The sequence below is a fragment of the Puntigrus tetrazona genome, chromosome 9, assembly GCF_018831695.1.
Source record: "Puntigrus tetrazona isolate hp1 chromosome 9, ASM1883169v1, whole genome shotgun sequence".
In the NCBI taxonomy this organism is placed as follows: domain Eukaryota; kingdom Metazoa; phylum Chordata; class Actinopteri; order Cypriniformes; family Cyprinidae; genus Puntigrus; species Puntigrus tetrazona.
The window spans coordinates 24,040,337-24,063,928 of record NC_056707.1 but is presented as its reverse complement, the minus strand read 5'-3'; the positions used below and the strand labels follow the sequence as shown (position 1 = coordinate 24,063,928).

The window sequence follows — 23,592 nt, the reverse complement described above, 5'->3', positions numbered from 1 at the left end:
CTAATACTAACAAATGCAACTTGTGATTTTATTAATGCATTATTAAATGTTTAAATTAACATGAAATAATATGAATAAATTATGTTGTATTTTGTTTTTTCTTATTCATGTTAACTAATGATCCTGTGTTACCGATATTTCCTACAACAACAACACACCGACTTTCTTGTATGTTTTTCTTTGTTTCCTTGGTGATGCTTTCTATAGTTTTTCTATAAGTACATGCACTAGACCATTGCACAAACAAGCTCATATTTTTAGAAATGCTTTTTGAGACTTTGCTTTTTTCCCCCATTCCACTGCCCAAATCTTTTTTCAAAGCAAAAACACCAGTGTTTCTGACATTTAGGGCGACTTACGGTCAATAGTGTTGTTGCTGACACTTGCTACGCTCAAAGCTCGCTGTCTCGCCGACTGGTCATATAGAAAAGCCCTCGAAAAGCTCCTTGAATCACATCGGTGCCGAAATTCTTCATCTGTGTCAAACTATAAAGAGATCACAGAAAACACATCAACCAGTGTCACGATGGCGTCTCATTAGTGTTTGCAAGGCAGCAAAATATTGCTATTCGTCAATCATTTGTTCACAAAATCTGAAAAAATTCATATTATTCTTATTCTACTCTGATTTTTTAGATCCAGTGAAAAGCGCCACATCAAAAATTTAACACCGATTATTTTTTTACATTTGAATTGGTGAAAAAAATGTATATTTACATATTAAAAAAATATTTCTCCTCATTTTAACAATTCTTTTGCTGCCTTGAAAGCACAGCCATTTCATTCCAGACATTTTAACCACTTTGACAATGTCTTTGGTTCTGCTAAATGCAACTATTATTTATTTAAAAACATCAAGACTTTACGAATGTCCATACAATACTGTCATAAAAGTCACAATTAAATAATAATTTGACAGTCTGTACAATAGCATGCTTTAAATGCAAGCTTTAACATGCTCTCGAATAAAAAACTTGAAATAAAGTGTATTCATTGATTTGAACTTAATGACAAATGAATAATTTATGTAATATATGTTAGTTGTGGCACCACCACTAATGCCCATTTTTATGTCTTTGCATGCTAATGACATTCTGCAATCCTGAAAAACAATTAAAATCGTTAAACTGTCACAGGCTCACACACAGAATCTGCATGCAATGAACTCCCACGGGAATCTCTGCAGATTTCTGCTGCATTTTTTTTAATATATATTTTGCGTTTGCTAATGCAGCTCTTTATTTAAATCCATCCGACAGAATTCTGCAGATTTTCACCCAAACCCAGCAAAAAAAGGGCAAAAAGACAAAAATAAAGTACGCACAGATTCGTAATAAGCGAAGAGAAAACGATTACTGCATTGCACCACGGCAACAGCACATGCATCATACGTGCTTACGCAAGTGTCGTCAAACGTGGCTCTTTTTCTGGACACCTCCGGCGTCAGTAACCCGGAGGGCGAGTTGGGCGAAGACGCTCCACCCGACACTATCACCATACCGTTGCTGTCGACCACGTACCGTGCTTTTCCATTAGACGGCAACAGTATACGTGGAGTCAGACTGCTTTTGCTAAGAGTGCTGTAAAGTCGCTCGGATCGAGAGGGTATAAACAAAGAGTTTCTCCTGCTGCCCGTCTCTTCGCACACGCTTTGCTCGTCGTCGGCGTAGTTGTTTTCTGAATGCACGCGGTCGCGGAAGCTGAAGACGCTACCTTTGCTGTCTCGACGTGGGGTGAGGATTGAGCCATGAATACTCAGGGGGGACTGAGGAGAAAAACAAGCCTTACTAATATAAAAGAGGTTTAGGCATACCAGGATGTAAACTGACTAACTGGTGTGAGAAATCCCAATTTACATCCAATCTGCCAATCCAAATTCAGCAACACATTATGATATATAACTACAAATAATAACTAATAAAGTTAATTCATTTCCTGTTAATTGTTTTTGCTTATCAGCTGGAAAATAAACAACACTGAAAATCAAGGATTTAGTTCACGGAAATTTTACAATACCAGTCCAATGATATAGTAAAAATAAGTATTTAGAAGTTCAATCTGTGCATTTAAATAGCAGCCGTGTTACTACATAATTGAACAATTTTTAAAGAAAAGTAGCAGGTCAAAATTTCAGCGCACGCAAGAATGACAAAAAGAGTTTCGAGTGAGGTCGCTTGGACAGGCAATGGCAGGAGAGAACAAAAGTGGCAAAAATGGTGCATATCTTGATGATGTTGGAGATATAAGGTGTTGTTGTATATTGAAAATCAAATAGAACAATGATGTAAAAAAGAAAAATGACTGTGAGATGAAAAGTAAAAGCAGATAGATCTCTATAGTTTTGAAGACATTTAGATCAAAGACGTTTAAATCATGAATTTGAATGGAATCATTTTGATAAATGATAATAATGTCAAAAAGTCAAGCAGATAAAATGCTTTCAAAATAAAGGTTTATATTTACATATTATATGTGTGTGTACTGTGTATGTTATTTATATATAAATACACATACATGTACTGTATGTATATATTTAAATAAAATATGTTAAAATATACATTTTATGAAAATAAAATTTGTAAATATTTTCAAAATATGTACTGCATGTGTGTGTGTGTGTGTATACTATACTATACACAATGCACACAGATATATTATTGACTTTTTGACATTATTATCATTTATTGAAAAGTTTTTTTCTTATCCTTGCTCATAATAAATGATTTGATTTCTGATTTGATTCTTGAGTCAATGACATTTCCTTATTGCTATGGTAAGCGTCAAATGAAAATGATTTTTCCAACCTGATGTGGAGACGTGTAAGTCCTTTCACGTGAGAGACGGATTTTTCCATCAGCTATAAGACGGAAGCTGGGCTTTCTATCAAATCCCTCCCTGTTGGAATCCTCTTCTTCCTTGCCTTCCCCCTGACGCTTTCTCTTTTTCCTGTGGTTGCGTCTTTCTTTGGCACTTTTAGAACTGAGTTTGGAGGCGTCCGAGGAAGAGTCTGTCTTTTCTCCACTCAGCCCATCACATTTAGATGCATTAGCGGCAGCCTACCAATCAATCACGCAACAGATTATACTTACACAGTTTCTGGCATTTACATTTACGCATTTGCATTAGTGCTGTCGATTGATTACATTTTTTTGTAAAATCGTGATTAATCCCGCCTGGCATTTCAATTTTGAAATATATTTCGATAATGTAATAATTTCAAATGAATGTATAAACAACATATTTTTAATATTTATTTAATGGCATCTTATTTAGGACTAAAGGCCAGTATCACTGCTACCAAGTAATACTGATGTCCCTATAAAAAATATAGAAATTCTCCTAATACCGACTATTAAGCATTACATTATAATTAAGAAATATATTTTTTTTTACATTTATTGGACTTTAAAAATAGCTCATTTAAGTGAACTTAAAACAGTCTCCACTAGGAATGTACAAGCCAAAGCCAAACTAAATAAAACACATCACCGAAGGCCAAATATTGAAGACGGCCTTTCACATTTACGCCTAATATTTTGCAATTGCATTAATTAAATAACCAAAACGTGCTTTTTACTGTTTTGTCTACACTGTAAAAATGGCAGTGGTTTTAACAGAAAAAAAATGTGAAAGGGCTACAGTAAAAACCTTTCTCGTCACCACCTGCAGTTTGTGTATTTCAAAGGTACAAAACAGATTCCAGTACTTTAATAGGTTGGTATATTAACATTATATCAGTTAATGAAACTATAGTATTTAACAGTTACACTACCGCCATACACTACCTTCGGGATTGTATTCATACCCTGCTTTAATGAAAACACCCAACAGACCTGAGCTTCCTCTTCCTGTCTTATAAGCTGCTGAAGCATGGCGTTAAACTCCTCCTCTTTCTTCAAAGCCTCATCAATAGTAGCTTGATTTTGTTCATCATATGCCATGGCAACCACAGCCAGGATCAGATTCACAAGGTAGAAGGATCCCAAGAAAATGACCAGTACAAAAAAAATCATGTAGGTTTTTCCTGCGGCCCGAAGAGTCTGCAAGAAGAGTCCATGATTAGCCTATCATAAACATAGGAAGCTTTTGGTTTAGCTCCACCTTTTTTTCAGACTCATTCTCCAACTCCCCCAGAGTTAAAAAGTCTTATCATTTTGGAGGGTTGTTTAGTAACGCATTAAGTGATGCATCAAGTTTGATTGTGTTGAAAGCATTGTGTTATGTCTTACCAATGTATGTGTTTGTTTACTTGGGTCTGGGAGATGGACAGGAAAGTAAAAAAGTTGTGATTCATTGATGCAGCTCCCTGTGTGGGATTGATCCTTACCAAATTTACCATTGGGGACGAAGATGGCTTATAACGCACTACCTCCTCCTTGCTCTACTTTGTAAGCCCCCGATTCCCTGGACTCACTGATTACAGTTCTTTGAGACTTTCATGTCGGCAGTGGGACTGACGGACATGAGTGCAGCACAAAAAGGCGATTTTATTGCACTGCTTAAGAGAGGAGGGTCAGACTGTGCTGGGAACGCTCGAGCCGGGCACTACAAGCAATAATGACATGTGCACTTTGCAGCAATGTTGTGGCTGACTAATGTCTTGCTCTGTTTCGCCCCACACAGATGTTTGTCCAGATGTTACACACACCCCTCCAGACCATAGTATTAACCGAAGGAGGCGTCAGAACAGGACTGACAGAACGGCTGGCTTCAGGAGGTAACGGAGGGCCTGGCAGCATTTTCCAGAACGACACCTGTGTGGCACGCGGCCACTGCACAGTCATCCCCAGCACCTTGTCCTGGCATTGGCGCATGAGGGCCACCTGGGTATTGTAAAGTTGCAGGAACGGGGTTTGGTGGCCAGGGATAGATAAAGGCATCTGTGAAAGATTGTGCTGCCTGTCTCTTGAGCGGTAAGACTGGTCATCAGGCCCTCCCACCCTTACAACCTCATGCTTGGCCATAATAAACTTCCTGGACTATGTTTTCCCGCTGGGGTCTTCCACATACTATCACTACCGATAATGGCCCACAGCTGATCTCAGCTGAGTTCACCACTTACCTCAAGTACAAGGGTATTCATCACATCCGCATGGCATACTATCAACCCTGAGCTTATGGAGGCGTCGAACGCTTCCACCAGTCACTGAAAAACAGTCTCAGAGCACATTTGCTCCAGGGATGAACTTTCCCTCGGTCATACATCACACACTGGCACTACAGGGCCACCAAACACTCGGGTGTCTCTCCAGCTTTCCTCATGCTTGGCCGTGAACTCCACCTTCCATTCAACAGGCTCAGCCTCGCACTGCCTCAGGGACCATTACCGAGAGTCCGGGCCTCTGTCACTAGCAGAAATATGATCTCTCAGAACATGCTAAAGTCCTTGATATAAAGACTAAAGATTGGGTCAGGGTTTGTCAGCCCCACAGAGCCTATAAACTCGCTTTATATTGGTCTTTCCTTCCCTTATATTGGGCCTAGTCACCTTCTTGCTCAGTGACGGCACACGGAGGCATTCAAGTCACCTCCGCAAGTAACCTCCGCAAATTCAACAGGTGTCACATCTCAAGCCACATCTCCAGCTTGGCAGGACACGCTAGCACTTCAGTTAACACCACAGATAGCAAACACCCGGGCTCCAGACATGCCTATCACCTGCCCATCACAGAAAGCCCAGAATCATCCCCATGTTTCTCCACAGCCTGTTCACACTCGTTCTCGACTTTGTGGCAACATTTCATGTTTGAAAATCCATAAAAGGGGAGGAAATGTTGTGTTTTCTCAAGTGTGGTTTAATAACGCATTAAGTTAGTGTTCGGTGATGCATCAAGTTTGATTGTGCTGAAAGCATTGTGTTATGTCTGTGTTGTGTTCTGGGAGATGGAGACAAAAACAAAAAAGTCGTGATTAGTTGATCCTTACCAAATATAACACTTAGCATAGATCATTAAATCCAATTACACTAGTAGAATCGCAATTCAAAAATTACCAAAGAATTTTGATAGTTTTCCTATTTAAAACTAGACTCTTCTTTGGTCATTTTTGAACGTGACGCTACTGGTCTAATTGAATTCAATGGTCTATGCTATGCTATGCTAAAAGTGCTATTGCCAGACCTGGAGATTAGATTAGAATAGGTTCCAAAATGGTAAAACTCAATTTATTAACTTGGGGTGAGTTGAATGATGAGTTTACAACGAACAACATCCTTTACATTCTGTATGATTATTTTCTTTTCCATACAGTGAATGTGGATGGAGACCATAAAATAGTCTATATGGTCACTAAATTAAATGACTGATTTGTGTGAACAGATGGAAATTATATACAGAAATAGACAGAGAAGAAACTGCATAGGTTCATTTCTCATGGAACAATAGTTTTGATCACAATGGATGGCAAGGAACAACTTTTCCGTCTGTTCCTCACACCAGCAATCAACCAGCAACCTTTCTGAAGCTTGACAGACCTGGAATTTGTCTACTTTTATCATATAAGGAAAAACTAATTCTGCAAAACATCTTTCGTGTTACACAAAAACCAAGAATAATCATTCAAATTTGGTTTCCTCTACAAAAACAAAACAAAAGCACCTGTTGGTAAAGATTCTCCCAGTAGTCTTGAGTCATCAATCTGAATAAGGAAAGGAAGGCCCAGCCAAAGGAATCAAAGCTTGTGTAACCATAATCTGGATTGAAACCTGCTTTTATACAGACATAATTTTCTGGACACTGCCTGAAATGCACAAATTTAAGAAAGTCACCATGCAATGTAACATGCTCTTGGTTATGTTTGAAGTGAAGACGATGCCAAGATTAATGAAAAAATTAGATAAACATGGCTTACCCAGCATCACTGCTTCTTCCACATATCATAGCATCTTTTTTTCCTGTTTGGATATAATGATTACCTACAAGGAAAAAGAAGAATACTATTCATAATAGAACATAAAAAGCTAAGGTGTATTAGTTGATTTGTACTAAAACACATGAGTAAATTGGTTATCATCATAGGTTGATTCATATTTTTTACATGTATATTTTAATATTCTTCACAGGTATTTTTTCCCCACTAAAATGACAATATGACAAATTTTAGTTCAGAAAATTGATGAATAATGAAAATGGTCAAGACTACCCTATTTTCGCAATAAAATTGTCCTAGTATATGACCATACATTTAGTATTTTTTAAACCAAAAATAAAAATATGACCACTTTCTTAATTGTTCTGTTCAGGTCTAATTTTGGCACCAAAAACAATAAAGAACTTTTGTGCAAAAATGGAGCAGTTTTAATATATTAATATTTAATATCATTTTCAGTCTTGGTGCTTTTGTATTTATTTATTTTTGGAGAGCACCCAAAAAACCTTAATACATTACCATTTTCATAATTGAGATAATTTTTAACGCTTTTTTTGACCATTTTCCTCCATCTGTTTTTGTTGTTGTTTTTTTTAACGGCCAAGCCCTTACGCAAATGAGTGAAATGTCAAAATACCAACAGAATCATAAATGATAGATGATAAACGTGGAAGGCATTGTTCTCAGCAAGCGGCGGCCAGATTACCTCACCCCTACGATAGCTTTCCCCCCATCCCGCTAAAGTACTTTCCGATGGATATCATATTTCGCCCCCTATGAGTAAGGTGGAATTCCTCTTCCTCTTTCTCTCAAACTGGTTTTTCGTGGCTGGCGCTAATGTAAATGTCCATAATACTGAATGATGACAGCTGGCTGTCTGGCAGATGTACAGATCACTTACACACTCACAATATTTCCTCTTGAGGTCTATATTGTAGTTGCACCTGTCACTCTTTACTGGGTTTATACAGGTCCTGATCAAAACGTTGACTGAAAGTTTTCAGATATACTAAAACCTCTCTTCAGATAAAATTTGTGGATGAAGATGCAAAGGATCAGCCCCTCTGGGGGGCTTGAACAGTCACATGAAGCAATAAAATCTGATTGCAATGCTCTGTACCATACATTAATCTTGCACAGTTGCTAATTTATATAATTTTTTGTGGTTTTCTGGTGAAATGTATGGATGTATATATGTATTGACGGATAAATGTACTGCAAAATGCATTGATATACATGGTTGGATGGATAAATGAATTCTTGTTTGCCAACAGTTGAAAACCTAGGTGCAGTATTTAGTATTTTGAGCCAGGTTTAATTCAATGTGTCTGTTTGTGACTCATTCAGAACTGGGTTTTGCCCAGTTTATATCGACATGCGTACTGTATATTCCTTTATTGTCCTTCTACTGTCAGTAAAAATAACTGCATATTGATTAATGGTGAGTTTTCACAACAAAAGAAGTGTGTCGATAATCATTGCGCAATTAATGCAGCTGCTTCGGATTCTATTCTATTCCCGTAAGGAAAACAACGAAAATGAACTTACTCGGATTGTTAATGTAGTTCTTACAGAAGTCCAGTTCGTAACAGTCCTCTGTCTTGTTAATCATATAAACAGATAAGTTGTAATCGGATGGCAGGATCACACATTTGTTTTTCAGAATCCCCATGAACAGCTGCAGTCCGACCAAAGCAAAGACGCTTAGGCAAAAAAGGGTCAAGATCATCACATCTGACAGCTTCTTCACTGACTGGATCAGAGCTCCAACGATTGTTTTCAGGCCTGCGCAAAACAGAGTACATCTTGTCAAATTCCAATTTAAACCGTGCAAAATTCACTTCCAAGTCTTATATTTTGATCAATCGACCACTTTTATTTATATAGTGCTTTTAACAACACAGATTGTAACAAAGCACTGAACGGTATAAAATAGGAGAATAATAATATGAGAATTAATTTAACATTTTAGACATTTGAAGGCTATTCTCTCATGTAAGAGTAGTTTGTAATTAATGCATTACAATATTTTGCACCATGAATGAATGCGTGTATATGTATGTATATCAATTTTACCATTGATATGTTTTTCTTTTCTTTATGTTATAAGAGTCAATCACAGCTCACGGTAGTATTTCATGTATCACATAACAGCTCGTAACAACTAAACAGTGGCTACGCAAAATCATGCAAGACGGCTACGGTACAAACAAAGTCATCACAAAAGGAGAGGAGAAGCAAAAACATCAAATAATGAATCTAGCTCCGATTTCATCATTACAGGGACTGTTAAAGGAGAGCATTTGCTGAAAATGCGCTCACCTTCAGGATATCCAAGTTGTAGAGGAGTATGTTTTTTCATCAGAAAAACATTGCAATCACTTACCCACCGGTGAATGGGTGCCATCAGAATGAGATTCTTAACAGCTGATCCAACAATCCACAAGTTATCCACACCACTCCGGTCACTCTTGTAGAGCGAAAGGGCTTACATTTGTTCAAAATAAATAAATCCATCATAATCTGGCATAAGTGTAAATTATTGTGATGTTTTTATCCGCTTTTTGGACTCTGATTCTGACGGCACCCATTCACTGCAGAGGATCCACTGGTGAGCAAGTGATATAATTCTCCAAACTTCCTTAAATAAATAAAGGAATAAACTCGTGTACATCTTGGATGACCTGAGGGTGTGTGCTTTAAGTACTTTTGTAGTAAACCAGCACACTGATTCAAGATTTTTTTTTCAAAAAAAAAGAAAGAAAAAGATTTAACACATTAAGATCGGAAACAGATGCCACTTTTTTTTTTTTTTTTTTTTTTGCATGCAACCGATCATGAATCAAAGCAAGAACAACTGAAAAGAAAACTGGAAAAAGATTAATTTAAGCACTTAGAAAAGAACGTGACATGCTTAAAGAAAGCAGTGTCAGCATCTGTGACCCTGACCTCTGCCCTGACTCTCACCTGGGATGACCGATATAGTTTTCAGGGCTCGGAGTACTCTGAACGCTCGCAGCGCAGACACACTACCCAGATCCACAAACTCTGTTACATATCTGAAACATGGAGGGTGGGAAATCAAACACGGCCAGACATACAACACACAGGAAGGTTCGAGACACAGGGTTGCAGTCGGGTTCGGAGGTCACACTGACGACGTACACCTAAGCGTGTTCTCTGCTTACCTGGGATTACTGAAATAGTTTTCAAAGCTCTGAGTACCCTGAATGTGCGGAGAGCTGATACATTGCCTATGTGTATAAACTCTGTAACAAACCTGTGGGACCAAATGCACAGATACAAATAAAGCTGATGGGCACCAGAGACGCTAATGGTCTTTATGGACATTTTATTAACTAATTATGAATTAAGGATCCATCATTTAAGATTATATTTATTTATTAATTAAACTTATTAAATTAAATTGGAATTCAAATTAAATAAATAAATAAAAAGTCATTAAGTGTTTTAGCAAATAAGTGTATAAACATATTTTGAATTTAATATACTATATATATTATAATATACATTAATAATACAATGTATTTCACATAAATAAAATAAAATAAAAACTATTAAAAGGTTTAGCATTTTTTAAATAAAGCTTTCTGTCATAAATAAGTTTTGTTTTTGTTTTGTTTTTTTTTCAACAACCAAAAAAAGAAAACCCTATCTTGTTTTTTTACTCTACCTTCATAGTTTCATAGACAGGGCTTTGCCATATTCAAATAGGACATTTTTTACATTTTTATAAACTTACCTTAAAAAAAAACATTGCTGGTGTGGATCTTAAGACAAAACAAATGCGCTGGCATGTTTTTAGATCAGTTCCTTTCAGCTCAAACAGCTATGATTTACATTTAGTCTAGGACTGGGCTGAAATCTTGTTTTGCTCTAATCATGTAATCTACCAATTCAATACTTTTATAATGCATTTCAAAATAAACGTGCTTCAACCTATAGATTTACATTAAGATTTGTCATTTACCAGGCCAATTTTGTCCACAGCACTCTCAAATATGTGTGATGGGACTTTTATCATTATGGAATTGACTGGATACTGAAAGTGAGTTTAATAAAAAACTTAATTTCAGTGAAGGAGTTAAAAAAACACAGGTCTTGGTGATGTGAGCCAAAAAGAAAAGTGTTTTTAGAGACAATTTTAAAGGCAGAATAAACCTGGTCAGCTGGACCAATATGTCCCGATATTTCCCAAAGTCTTAGCATACTTACGCCATGACTATAACCACAAAATCCAACCAGTTCCACGGGTCTCTAAGGAACGTGAACTGTCCGACACAGAACCCCCTCGCAATGATCTTTGTAAGCGCTTCAAAAGTGTATATCCCAGTGAAGGCGTACCTGTTAAGAACAAGAGCCTCGGTTACTGCACAGAGCAAACACGGTGAATATTTCTGCACTATACTTGAAAAGCAGCAAAGAGATCAACTCACTCTACGTTCTTGGACCAGTCTGGAGGTTGCGAGAAGGTCATGAAAGCGCAGTTTGTCAGTATAGTGAACATTATGAACATGCTGAACAACGTGAAAGCTGCAGTCAAGGAAACAATGCGACGGAACTACAGCAGCATTCAAAAGATTGGGGTCGGTAAACTAGCGATGAAAAAAATTATATTTTTAGCCATCAAAGACACATTAAATTGATCAAAAGTTAAAATGCATGCATTTATAGTATAATAAATATATAAAGAAAATATATTAAAATAAATGCTGTACTTTTAAACTTTCTATTCCTCAAAAAAATCCTGAAAAACCATAATGGTTTCCACACATACATGGTTGTTTTCACACTGACACACAATAAAATGTTATATATATATATATATATTTCATAAATGATAGCAATCAAATGTTTTTGACAATGATTTCTGAAGACTGGAGTAATGATACTGAAAATTTAGCATTGCATTACAATTAAAAATACATTGAAATAGAAAAAGTTATTTTAAATTGTAATAATATTTCACAGTGTTAAAGTTTTTAAGGTTTCATTCTTAAAATAATTAACAAATTTGCACTTGAAAATAGGTGTGTGTGTGTGTGTGTGTGTGTCAGTGTGTGTCATTGTGAGTGAGCGTGTGTGAGTGTGTGTAAAATGTGTGAATGTGAGTGTGTGTGAACAAATGTTGTGTGAGTGTGTGTGTGTGTGTGTGTGTGTGTGAGTGTGAAAATAGGTGTGTGTGTGTGTGTGTGTGTGTGTGTGTGTGTGTGTGTGTGTGTGTGTGTGTGTGTGTGTGTGTGTGTGTGTGTGTGTGTGTGTGTGTGTGTGTGTGGAGTAAAATTTCATTCATGATAATCAATTTAAAATAGATTTTTTGATAAATTATTGAATGCTAAAGCGGTTCTCAACTGATTATGCTTTACATTAAACATCGGGGTCGGAAAGCCACAGCTTCAGGCTCCCAGCTGCTAATAATCTCTCAGACAAGGCATGTTTATCCTGAAGCGAACCTGTCTTCAATGCCATCTGGGTCATGTTTCCTTCGACCTTGAACCTGGTTTCTGAGAGCAATGTCATGATCCATCATGATAGTTTTCATTGAATTATTTACACTCATTACAAATCAATCCCTCGTTTTTGCGTTGTAAACTACCGATACTATGGATTAAACGGTAAAAACCTTCCACGATCCAATCCGAGATCCAACCATCACAGCAAGGCACGTTTCAGCAGTTGAGAAGGATATGAATGTACCAAAATCTTAATTGATATTCTCCTTAGAAGGTTGAAGGGACTGAAGATATACAAGGCAGGAGCGGCGTTGAAACGGGTGATTGTCTTTTTTCTGTTCACTACTATAAAAGTCTAAACAAGAGGGAGATGAAAAAGATGAATACGTTAAAGATAGGCAAAACTAAGTAATAATAATAAATAATAATAGCAGAATTTTTATATATATATATATATATATATATATATATATATATATATATATATATATATATATATATATATATATATATATATATATATAGTGTATATATATATAGTGTATATATATATATATATATATAATTTTTTATATTATTATAGAAATGTATTACGCATTTTTACTTATATCATTAAATATATAAATAAATCATGCACAAAAACAAACATAGAATACGATTGATTCTTCTCAATTTGCATTTAAACATTAAAAACATAATTTACTGAAAATGTTATTTTTGACCATAAAATAGCTTTTTATTTAAATTTTCACTTTATTAAATTAAAAAAATAATTTTTATTTTATATGTTTCAAAAGTTTCTTTCAATGCATTTTTGCTAAGATTGAGGTTAGCCTTTAAATCTCAGTTGGTCCCTGATGGTCATGCTTTAGAACCCCTGCAGTACCTTTTTGTGGACTCTGACGGTTTTGTTGAGAAATGTAAATCCAAACTCACTGTCTGATTGCTGTAGAACTGGTCCAGGTCCTCCAGTGGTGTGGACACCAGTCCTCTGGGAACGTCTCCGTATATGAAGGGCAGATTCTTCCCGGCCTCCAGGCCACTGTTGGGTTTCTTTCCGCATTCATTGTCTTTATTTCTCTCCTGCTTGTCCTTGGACTTCCTGGCGTTCTCCTCGGCGATCCGGCTCTCGATGGCCTTAAGAGATTCACGGGTGAACTTACGGAAACTTTTCGGTCCTGGTGGAGTAAACGAATGCGCCATTTTCTCATCCTGAATCTTCAGAGTGATTCGCTACACGTCTGCACGAGAAACAACTGGCAGAAACACGGAGAAAAGAGAGAAAGAGACTGAGTCAGAAACACATTAAATGTGATCGGTAATTGTATGGTTAGCTTTCTATAAAAACCTTTCCGGAACCACAAAGAGAAAAAGCATCCTATGAGTGATGCACACGCCTCGCCTTACTCGAAACCATCAGCTATCAGAAACAGAGATCTTCAGGAATCAGGGTTATGCATGTCACACAAATAAATGAATACAGTCCAACCTGACTAAACCTTTTTTTAACAACCTAAACGATTTTTATTAACATGCATTTCACTTATTCATTTATGGACTTGCACGCATTTAAATAACAGTTGTATGCAAAGTTTTTTTTAAATTATTAATTCATTTACATTAACTGAATATATAGATTTTGCATCACGGATAATAATGTTGTAAATAATATAATCGCTTTATGAGTCATATTGTCGGGATATGCATTTCTTTTCTTCTTAATTTGATTTTTATTCATTCTCAAACAAAGGCTGCCACTGACGTGCATTTTATGAAAAAACAAGGACCACAGATTTGGCTTCTTTGCCGTTCTACATTTTTGGATGGCCACAGGGTCAGTTATTAAAAGCAAATGTTTATTTTTGGGTGAACGGTCCCTTTAATTTGCTACAGCCCTTACTGGTGGATCAACAACATCCCTTACTAACCAACCAGCATCAAAAAAAACAGCACTAACTAGTGAACCACCACACCTCGCTTCTACTTGGCTTTACTTGACATTGCATGTGATTTTATTTAAAGAAATGACCCTTGGCCTGTTAAAAGACGCTATATAAGTGCAAATGTTCATGTTTGTTCTTGCTGGTTAAGGTGGTCATTTAAATCAGCATTTGGACGCAGGACAACTTCATGCATATTCAGTTCATGGGTCACCCCAACTGAGGTTTGAAAACTTCAGACCAACGGGAAAAATTCATAATCACACAACCACCTACTTATTTTACTGGATTCCCAATACAGATACTTTAAATACTCTCAAAGCTTTACGTTTGAGTCACAGTGTCCTCGCTATGTTTCTAGATGTGGGAAAATGTCAATTGTGTTGCTGTCTACTGAGGGTCAGAGAGGACTCGGATTTCATTAAAAATATCTTCATTTGTGTTCCGGTGATGAACAACATGAGGGTGGGTAATTCATGACAGAAGGTTTTGTTTTTGGATGAACTATCTCTTTAATTACAAAGGCTAAGCGTTTTATCAGCGTTTTATAAGCGTTTTACCTTTTAATGTTGACTTAATCGAATCTGAACATTTTGTGCCTGCAACAGGAAAACTGCACATCCAATCAAAAGCTTATGAAGCCTGACAATATCAGTGGACAAAAAGAAAGTCCCTTTCAGTTACTGTCTGTTTATTTTAAATCAGCCAAAAAAAAAAAAAAATCGGAAATTAACTGCCCCTTAAAAAATTAGCCCAGAAAGCGGCCATATCTTGGGAAAGAAACCCCATAACTGTTTCCCAAAATGAAGTTTTCAAATCAGGACTGAAATCTGGCAACAATGGTAGAAAGAAAATGAATTGTTTTCTAATTCCAAGTCACGCAAAACGTCCGCAAGAACAAACAAGCGGAGTCTGTGGGATATTTCATAGCTATTTAATCAACAGCGTTGAATCTGAATCATTATCAAAGACAGAGCAAAAGTAAATCAGGACAAGCTGAAGGACTGTGCAGAGTTTAGTGGATGCATGTAGCTTAAAAACTTGAGATTTGTGTTTAAGTGTCAAGTTGAGCTCTAAAATCGTATTCTGTACCGTACAAAAACAGTTTGTCGTATTTGCGCATGCTTTCAGCTTTTTAAAGCTGAAAAGGCAGGCCATGCAATCAATGTGTTCACAAACTCAATCAGTGCGGTCTTTAGCCAGTATTTGTGGCGTTAGCCCAATTAGTGAAGGAGGAGATGATGTCCCTCATTTCAGATGAATCACTATAGGCCCGACCACTGAAGAAACAACTCTAATAGGTGTTCACTGGAAAACCATCACCATAAAGAGCTCGCAAGAGTGGTAAACCAACTCTGCACTTTGTTGAGGGAAGACCACGTTTCACTCCAGAAAGCAAACGCGGTATAAACCATCAAAGAACCTGACACAACACTGGAGCCATGAAACACAGTCAAGACATTTCCTCTGCATACTAACCATCGTTATCAGATAGCATTTCTTAATTGCGTAACCATATAATAATCAGTCTTCGGGTCACTAAGAGGGGCATCATTTCTTTGAGATATCAGAAATCTTATCAGATATCAGATATTCACAAATCACGGTGGAAATATACAGGATTAGAATTCTGGTTGGAAAACAACAATGGTGAAAACATTAATGTGCTTAGTATAAAAGCTATAAAAGCTGTTCCCCACAAAAGAACCATTTTGGGATTCCAGGATGTTTTTTTGATAATCATAGAACCTTGTATGCAATGAAATGTTTGTTAAAGGTTTTTCCCGAAAGCTTCGATGTTAATAAAGGTCTCCTCTTTGAAAAAGAAAGTGTAAGATGTGAGAGAACTGTAGTCTTCATTTAATTCTCACTAAGACAAAAGCACAACAGACGCGTTCGGCCTCGCAATCTGCTCACCCAACTTAATGAACAATATCCCATGAATTATTCCACTCGGACCCTCTCATTTATCTTCTCGAACCCTTACTCATGTCTCTCTCCTGGTCTATTTTTAAGGGACCTTTTAAAAATTAATTCCCTCCATTTTTCTATCCTTCCAGTTCCTATTAGCGTCCATTTCTGTGCGAAAGATAGTAAAGTAAGGATCGGGATCGCAATGCAATAGATTTATCTGTTAAAATGACAAAAAAGCTATTTCAATTGTACGTCATGTTGTGATAAATGTCTTGTGCTGTAGCAGAATTCCACTTAAACTCTTAAAAATAGCATAAAACAAGTCCTGCGCTTTCTGTCCAAATAATACAAATGGTATTCAGGCCCTTTATAAAGAAATGCCTCTAAATAAATAAAAATAAATCAAAGTAAGTGCATTTCATTTGCAAACAAATGTTACACTTTTTCAAATTTAATTGTTATTAATAGATATTTCGGTAACACATTTAAATCATTTTTCCACATAATTTCTCGAAATCTGAATAAACAAGTCCTGTGCTTTTCTCCTGTGCTTTTCAATTGACCATAAAGCAACCCATCTAAAAAAAAACAAAAAAATCCAATAAAATGACTTTGGTGGTACAGCTTTAGAAGTGCCATCAAATTTTAGTAGTACAGATACAAACGCAAATGTTGATTGGCCACACAACCACCAACTATATCGTATCATCTGGTGCAAAAGCATTAGTAATAATTGAATCTTTCACTGGGAACCGTACAGTAATATTTCATTTTTTCCTGCCCTTTTATTCCAAAACTGTAGGGTTACAGCTGCATCCATTTCATGGCGCTTTGCAGGATCCTATGATTTCGACTACATCACTCGGGACACAACAGCCAGACAAATGATTAATTGCATTTCAATGCGCTTTCAGAAGCAGCGGGGATGCACTGAGGACTACAAACTCTGACAGACTACAAAAACAGCCCCGCTGTATCATCTAGTTCATATTTATTGACTTTTGTAGTGTTTTGATATGTCTGAAATAGCTGTTTTGACACGGCATGCAGGCAACACAATTAAACCGAACGGCAAGCGATACATTTCTATATAGTGCGTTAAATGTTGAAATGCACAGCTCTGTTTTTCGAGAAGTATTTTTCGCATTCATTACTTCCACAGGGTTTCAAACAACACAGGGTTCAACAGATTATGAGAATATGAGTGGCGTTTTATTTGAATCAAAATATATTTGAAAACCGGACAAAGAAGGAATGCGTAGATACCCTTAAATGAAAACAGTACGCAAAGTTGAATAGAAAAAGTTGAATCTGAATCGCTTCAGCGTGTCATCATATTTTCATCGTTTGCCCGTTGCTGATCTATATCACCGAATAAACACATTGGCATTATACGCTCTTCGTTTTACAGAGGACTGCTTCTCTAATCTGGGCTTTTATCTTTGTTGGCTTCTAGTCTTCTTTATTTCGAAGAAGTCAAGGCGGAGAGTCTTTTGTAGATGACAGTGGATATAACGTATCCAGCATTATTGTTTTGTTAAGTGTTTACAGTTTAGCAGCTAAACCTTCATGAACTGAATGTGTTTTAATCTCATTTCAAGAATGGACTGGAGCACTGTATTGTTGTTTTATGTAAAGGTGCTTGCTCAAGGAATCCATATTTTAAGATAATTACAGTGTTTACTATCTATCTATCTATCTATCTATCTATCTATCTATCTATCTATCTATCTATCTATCTATCTGTCTACTATTTGTCATATCTATCTATCTATCTATCTATCTATCTATCTATCTATCTACTATTTGTAATATCTATCTATCTATCTATCTATCTGTCTATCTATCTATCTATCTATCTATCTATCTATCTATCTGTCTACTATTTGTAATATCTATCTATCTATCTATCTATCTATCTATCTATCTATCTGTCTACTATTTGTAATATCTATCTATCTATCTATCTGTCTACTATTTGTAATATCTATCTATCTATCTATCTATCTATCTATCTATCTATCTATCTATCTATCTATCTATCTATCTATCTATCTATCTGTCTACTATGTGTAATATCTATCTGTCTACTATTTGTAATATCTATCTATCTATCTATCTATCTATCTATCTATCTATCTATCTATCTATCTAAGGCATATATCTTTTTTAAAGGAATAGTGGGCTTGCTGCAACTAATGTAGTTTTGACGATTATTCACGATTATTTTAAACTAAGCTGAATCAATCTGAACAGACGGATTCAACAAAAGCGAGGTTCAGCATTTCTTGTTAAAATGACATTTTCCTGAAATAAATACGTTTTACTTCTGCAACCCAGCTGTTGTGTTGTACACATTTTACACAAAAGTACGCATTTTAGTGCGTTACCTAATTATATCTAAAAAGAATTCAGCTGGAATTAACACTAAATGTCAACTAAAAACACCGAATAATACATTTTGTCTTCATTTCCAACAATTTGCCCTTCTTCATCTTTTTGTGAAATGTTTTGTCGTTTAAACTAAACGTGAGTGGCTTTGATATTCTGACATGTGCATTACTAAAAAGCTATTACAGACAACATACGAGTGTCTGAAATAGATCGGTCTGACAAACATTTTCTCCCATTAAATCATGAATCATTAAGAGTTTGCAATGCGATCATCTTCAGGTAGCACATCGCGTCCTCTGAGAGATTAACAGGTTGTTGACCACATCCGCGTTCCCAGCAGACGCGGCCATCCGTTTTAATTGGCGGCCGAGCAGCTGACGGACAGGCCCGGTTATCCAAACAAAGAGCCAAAATAAACTTCACACAGAGCCGCGAGTCAACATTTAAACGACGGCTGAGGTTACTCCAAATTACACATGATATGCATCACACGATTACCATCGACAACAGCAACCCGACTCCCGCTCAAAGCCTCTAATCTCTTCTCGTGACATATTGACTCTTCTGCGAGACAAATACACCTGTCAGTGGATGCTGAGGTCCCTGCACCAAATGCCGGACGATCTGCTCTTTATCAGTCCGTAGAAAACGTTTCGTTCGTTGAGTTGAAAAAACAAAAATAATGCACATCACGCACATGTTGTAAGGAATGATCTGTATAGTTCTGTATATATAATATTTACCAATGACTGTCTGATACATAATAACTACATTGCCTAATTAAAAATAACACAGTAAAAACTATGATCATTAATGAGATGCGGTGTCATCTGTATCATGCAATTAAGGTTTTATGTTTACAAGATTATAATACGAAGCAAATCAATACTTTTTTATGGGTCAAAGAATGGGTTTTATTCAGCATCGTTAATAACGTTAAGAAAAGCCATTTTTTTAAACCGGAAAATAATGCAAGTGAAGTGCATACTTTAATGGCTCGAATAAAATAAAATATCAAAACAAGCATAAACTAATCTCAGCCCTGCTTGTGAAAACATGAAACAATATACTTATTCTGACCTGTGCTGATTAAAACAAGGAAAATCTGATCATACGAAACTGTATTTAGTAAAGATGTAAAACGACTGTTAATTGATATCGATAGTATGTATATACGTTTATATAGCTTTGTACTAGGGATGCACCGAATGCACACTCCGTCGGTGGCGGACAAGGCAGTTCTTGGTGCTTTTGTTACTGCTAGCGTTCTACAGTTACAATATGAGCTATGGCGGTCTTTGTTTAGATGCACTATTATGTTGAAGGCCTACAAAGAAAATATTGCTGTTTTTTTAAGCAGTCGCACTTGTTCTGAATGCACTTTCTCCTACAGAGCAAAAATTGAAATGCACTTGACCTAAATGCACTCAAACATTTATTTTTACGACCTTTCAGGCCTGTACGTTATTATTTAACGTACACACGAGCAGGGTCAAGTTAAACATTTTAGTCTGAATTTTATTTTATGCTGCGCATTGTTGCAATGTGTTAAACAAAATAATTAGCAATTAATTTATTCTCTGAAGCTTTAGCAAAATCGAGACATTGCAATTGCATAAATTAACATTAAGGTTAGTACACAGTCACAGCCATAAATGCAATGGTATTAATAATTGGCATAATTTCGTCGGGTGTTTTGGTTTTCGGCCTTTTTTTGCATCCCTAGTTGGTACTATTGAAAATCATTTTTAAGCAGCGTTGTGCAGCTCTCAACGTCTGAATGAACAATTTGGTTTACATTATGCAAATCACCCCACCTCTCTCTCTCTCTCTCTCTCTCTCTCTCTCTGTTGGTCACCGCACAATCCTCGGACTGAGCTTTTCCGCCAGAAAGTGAAGCCACATCCACAAAAGGATTCAGTCAGAGCCATCCCGCCAGGCACTTCAAGTGTTTCCCATTGCCTTGTGAGGAAAAACATTAAGTTTCCCATATACGCTGGAGCGAAACCAAAAACCTCCAGGAGCACTTAGCAAAACGCTTCTGAATCACAAACCGTGCTCAGTAATGGATCTAACAGCCCATATTCATTGATGCCTCCTGTCAGATTATAATGCTTTTTAATACTGATACTTTGCGTATAGAACAGAACGGACCTGAGCGAGCGAGCGAAAAACAACTATTTCTCTTTTAAGAGCCACCAAAAAGCTCTACTGCGATATTATTATTTAACATTGAGTGTCATTTTCACAATTTTCAATATTGGTGCTCAGTTTAAAGTTTATATTTTAAAAGCATGCAAAATTTAAACGGGCAGTGAATTCATCAAAAGTGAAAGCAAAGATATTTTTTAATTAAAATAACTAAATAAAAAAATTAATCGAACCCTGATAAACACAAATGCATTACAGTTTCCACAAAAGCATTAATAATAATGTTTTTGAGTAGCGAATCAGCATATTAGCACGATTTCTGAAAGATCATGAAGCTTGGAGTAATCATGGTGCGACTTTGGCTTTTCATCACAAGCATAAATTACGTTATAAAATATATTTCAAATAGAAATGTAGTCGTCTATATGGAGCCAAAGTGGTGAGAACTGATGTCAACACTCCTTACTTTTCAATATCTGATCAATTCAAAGACTCAAAGATAGCGTCCTCTTTGGTATTTGAATGTATAGATGTATCAAATTACAGAAGCAAAATTGCTTGCGTTTTTCGGTCTTTTGCATTTTTATCCATTGAATTAGAGCGCCGCAAGCCCCGCCCACCTGCCCGGTGATTGACAGGCGAAAGCGTCGTAGAGATTTTCTGAGTATTATTATATTATAACGCAAGAACCATTTCTCGCATCTTATGTAACGGGCGAAGAAAGCCTTCATATTGACCGTCTGCCTGCCTGAGGAGAAATATCTGATTTAATTTGAATTGGCGCCTTCTAGACGGTTGTGTTCAGCTGAGGTGGGCGGAACAGAAGGACGTGCCTTTTTATCTTGCTTTCTTCGTAAATAATCACTTTTCCATCAGATGCAGTCAAATAAAACTTAGTTCTTAGTAACTGTCGTTGTAAGCACTGAATGGACTCGCCAAGCTGCTTGATTATCTCGTCCACACGCATCAAAAGCTGGAAAAGTGAACAGAAGCGAAGCAATTCGCTCTTTCGAGTCGAATCTTTTGGATGAATCTTTGTCACTGAACAATTCGCGCTAAATCAGTTCACGAGTCAGAGCAGTTTTCGAATCAGCAAATCAACGACTCGTATCCAAAAACCGGTGGAAACTGATGGAAAATATGACTTGGACTGGCTTAGGTTTGACTTTCTATGATCATGCACTACAGCATGGATGTGAAACGCCTCAATAAAATTAATTTTATGTCAATTAATTTAGTTTGAATTTGTGTTTGTGGGATCTAAAATATACTGGAACCGGAATTACACGCGGAGATACAAAACATTATGTATTTATAACCAGAAAACGTAATTGTAAATGTACTTTCAACGTAATTCTGATAATAAGCCACAACAACATGTCAAGATTACGTGAGCTATATAGAACGAATCGTTCGAATGAACCGACTCCTGGAAATGAATCGAACGGCACATAGTTCATTACCGAAGTCCAATTAAACGTGGTTTAGAAGTCTAACGTAGATAAATACAACTTCGTGTGAGCAGAATGAACTAGTTTTATCCCGTGGCATCTCTTCCACCGCAGATTCAAGAATCAATCGCTGGAAAAGTGGATTTCCAGGGCGTCGACCAGGGTCAGGGCAGTTGACATGTCTCCCAAAAAACCCACAGCGCGAAAATAAAAAAACAAAACCGAGGATGGTCGCTTTTTCAAGATTACGGGCGTTTGAACACCGCATCGATCAAATGCATTGTAAAACGCTAAATGTTAAATTAAAGCACAGGACCTGTGGCGCAGTCTAATCCTGGCATTTAGAAATGACTGCGCCACGACGGAATGTCGAAAAAACCAAACAAATCAATCCGTGTAACGTTACAGATGTATAAATAACTTTTTCTTTTCATCTAATGCTGTTATGTTAAACGACTTAGGCTACTCTGTGTAATACAGCAACAGAAAAATTAGCCTATCACAGCCAACTAATGCTACTTATGTAAGTCACCGTTAAAAACGAAATATGTGTGAATGAGAAAATAATAAATACGAATAATAAAAAAGCTACGCACGCTACTGTATAATCACAATCGAGCTCAAACTAGACACAAACATAACTCTTCTATGCATCCGGCAATGTTTGCATTTAATTATAACCTGGAGCACTTTTTTTATTGACCATAAATTTGTAATAGCTTTCATGAGCGCTTTGCGATCCACTCACCATCTTCCAGCAAAAATCAGTGAACGTCTGCCAACGTGAGGAGAGGATTAATCCTCGGCGTCCGGGAGCAAAACTTGATGCGCTGATCCGAGGTGGAGGAGAACAGGCAGTGTGAGCAACTTTACCCGAGTAAGTAAACTCCAAGGGATCGAGGCAAGAAAAAAAAAATCGCACAAGACTGTGATCAAAAAGAGCGAAGTGCTTGAGATCGCAGAGATGAGCGCTTCCGGTTACTCATTAGACCCAGAGCGAAATCACCGATTCTACTATGCCCGAGGCTGAGCTCATGAATATTAAGCAGCGCTGCCGTACGCACCTTCAGTTGGCAACGCCTTTCCTCATGAATATTAATGACGCGGCGCTGACGTAACATCGCGGCCGTCCAATGGGGAACGTTTGTTTATGAATGATAAACCCTGACCTTCGCCATAGTGGGGGTCCTAAATTTTCAGAAGTTGACAGAAACCGACGCCAGGAAGATTACGCGCGACTGCAATAAGCCAAGAAGTGATCTCACACGTCTTTTTTTCATCTTGATTTAATTCTGTATGCGTTTTACTCGTTGCGGCGTTTTGTTTGCCCCGCCCCATGCCATTAAATAGATTTTAGATGACGCTGCGCTGCTAAAAAAGACAAATCCGAAGTCACTTTAT

General features: G+C 36.9%; 1 protein-coding gene across 1 annotated transcript in view; it reads right to left on the bottom strand.

Annotated features, from left to right (window-relative positions):
* The window catches only part of scn1laa (sodium channel, voltage-gated, type I-like, alpha), a 45,883-nt gene extending 22,806 nt beyond the window's left edge, over positions 1-23,077 (bottom strand). Inside the window, exons 1-13 of the mRNA XM_043248037.1 lie at positions 22,940-23,077; positions 13,278-13,597; positions 12,578-12,696; positions 11,325-11,414; positions 11,104-11,232; positions 9,835-9,926; positions 8,416-8,652; positions 6,850-6,913; positions 6,597-6,738; positions 3,834-4,040; positions 2,805-3,056; positions 1,400-1,765; positions 360-486 (exon numbers count right to left, since the gene is read on the bottom strand). Coding sequence (XP_043103972.1) covers positions 360-486; positions 1,400-1,765; positions 2,805-3,056; positions 3,834-4,040; positions 6,597-6,738; positions 6,850-6,913; positions 8,416-8,652; positions 9,835-9,926; positions 11,104-11,232; positions 11,325-11,414; positions 12,578-12,696; positions 13,278-13,544 — 2,092 coding nt within the window. The 5' untranslated portion in view covers positions 13,545-13,597; positions 22,940-23,077. The remainder of the gene's footprint in view (positions 1-359; positions 487-1,399; positions 1,766-2,804; positions 3,057-3,833; positions 4,041-6,596; positions 6,739-6,849; positions 6,914-8,415; positions 8,653-9,834; positions 9,927-11,103; positions 11,233-11,324; positions 11,415-12,577; positions 12,697-13,277; positions 13,598-22,939) is intronic.
* Positions 23,078-23,592: the final 515 nt, after the last annotated feature.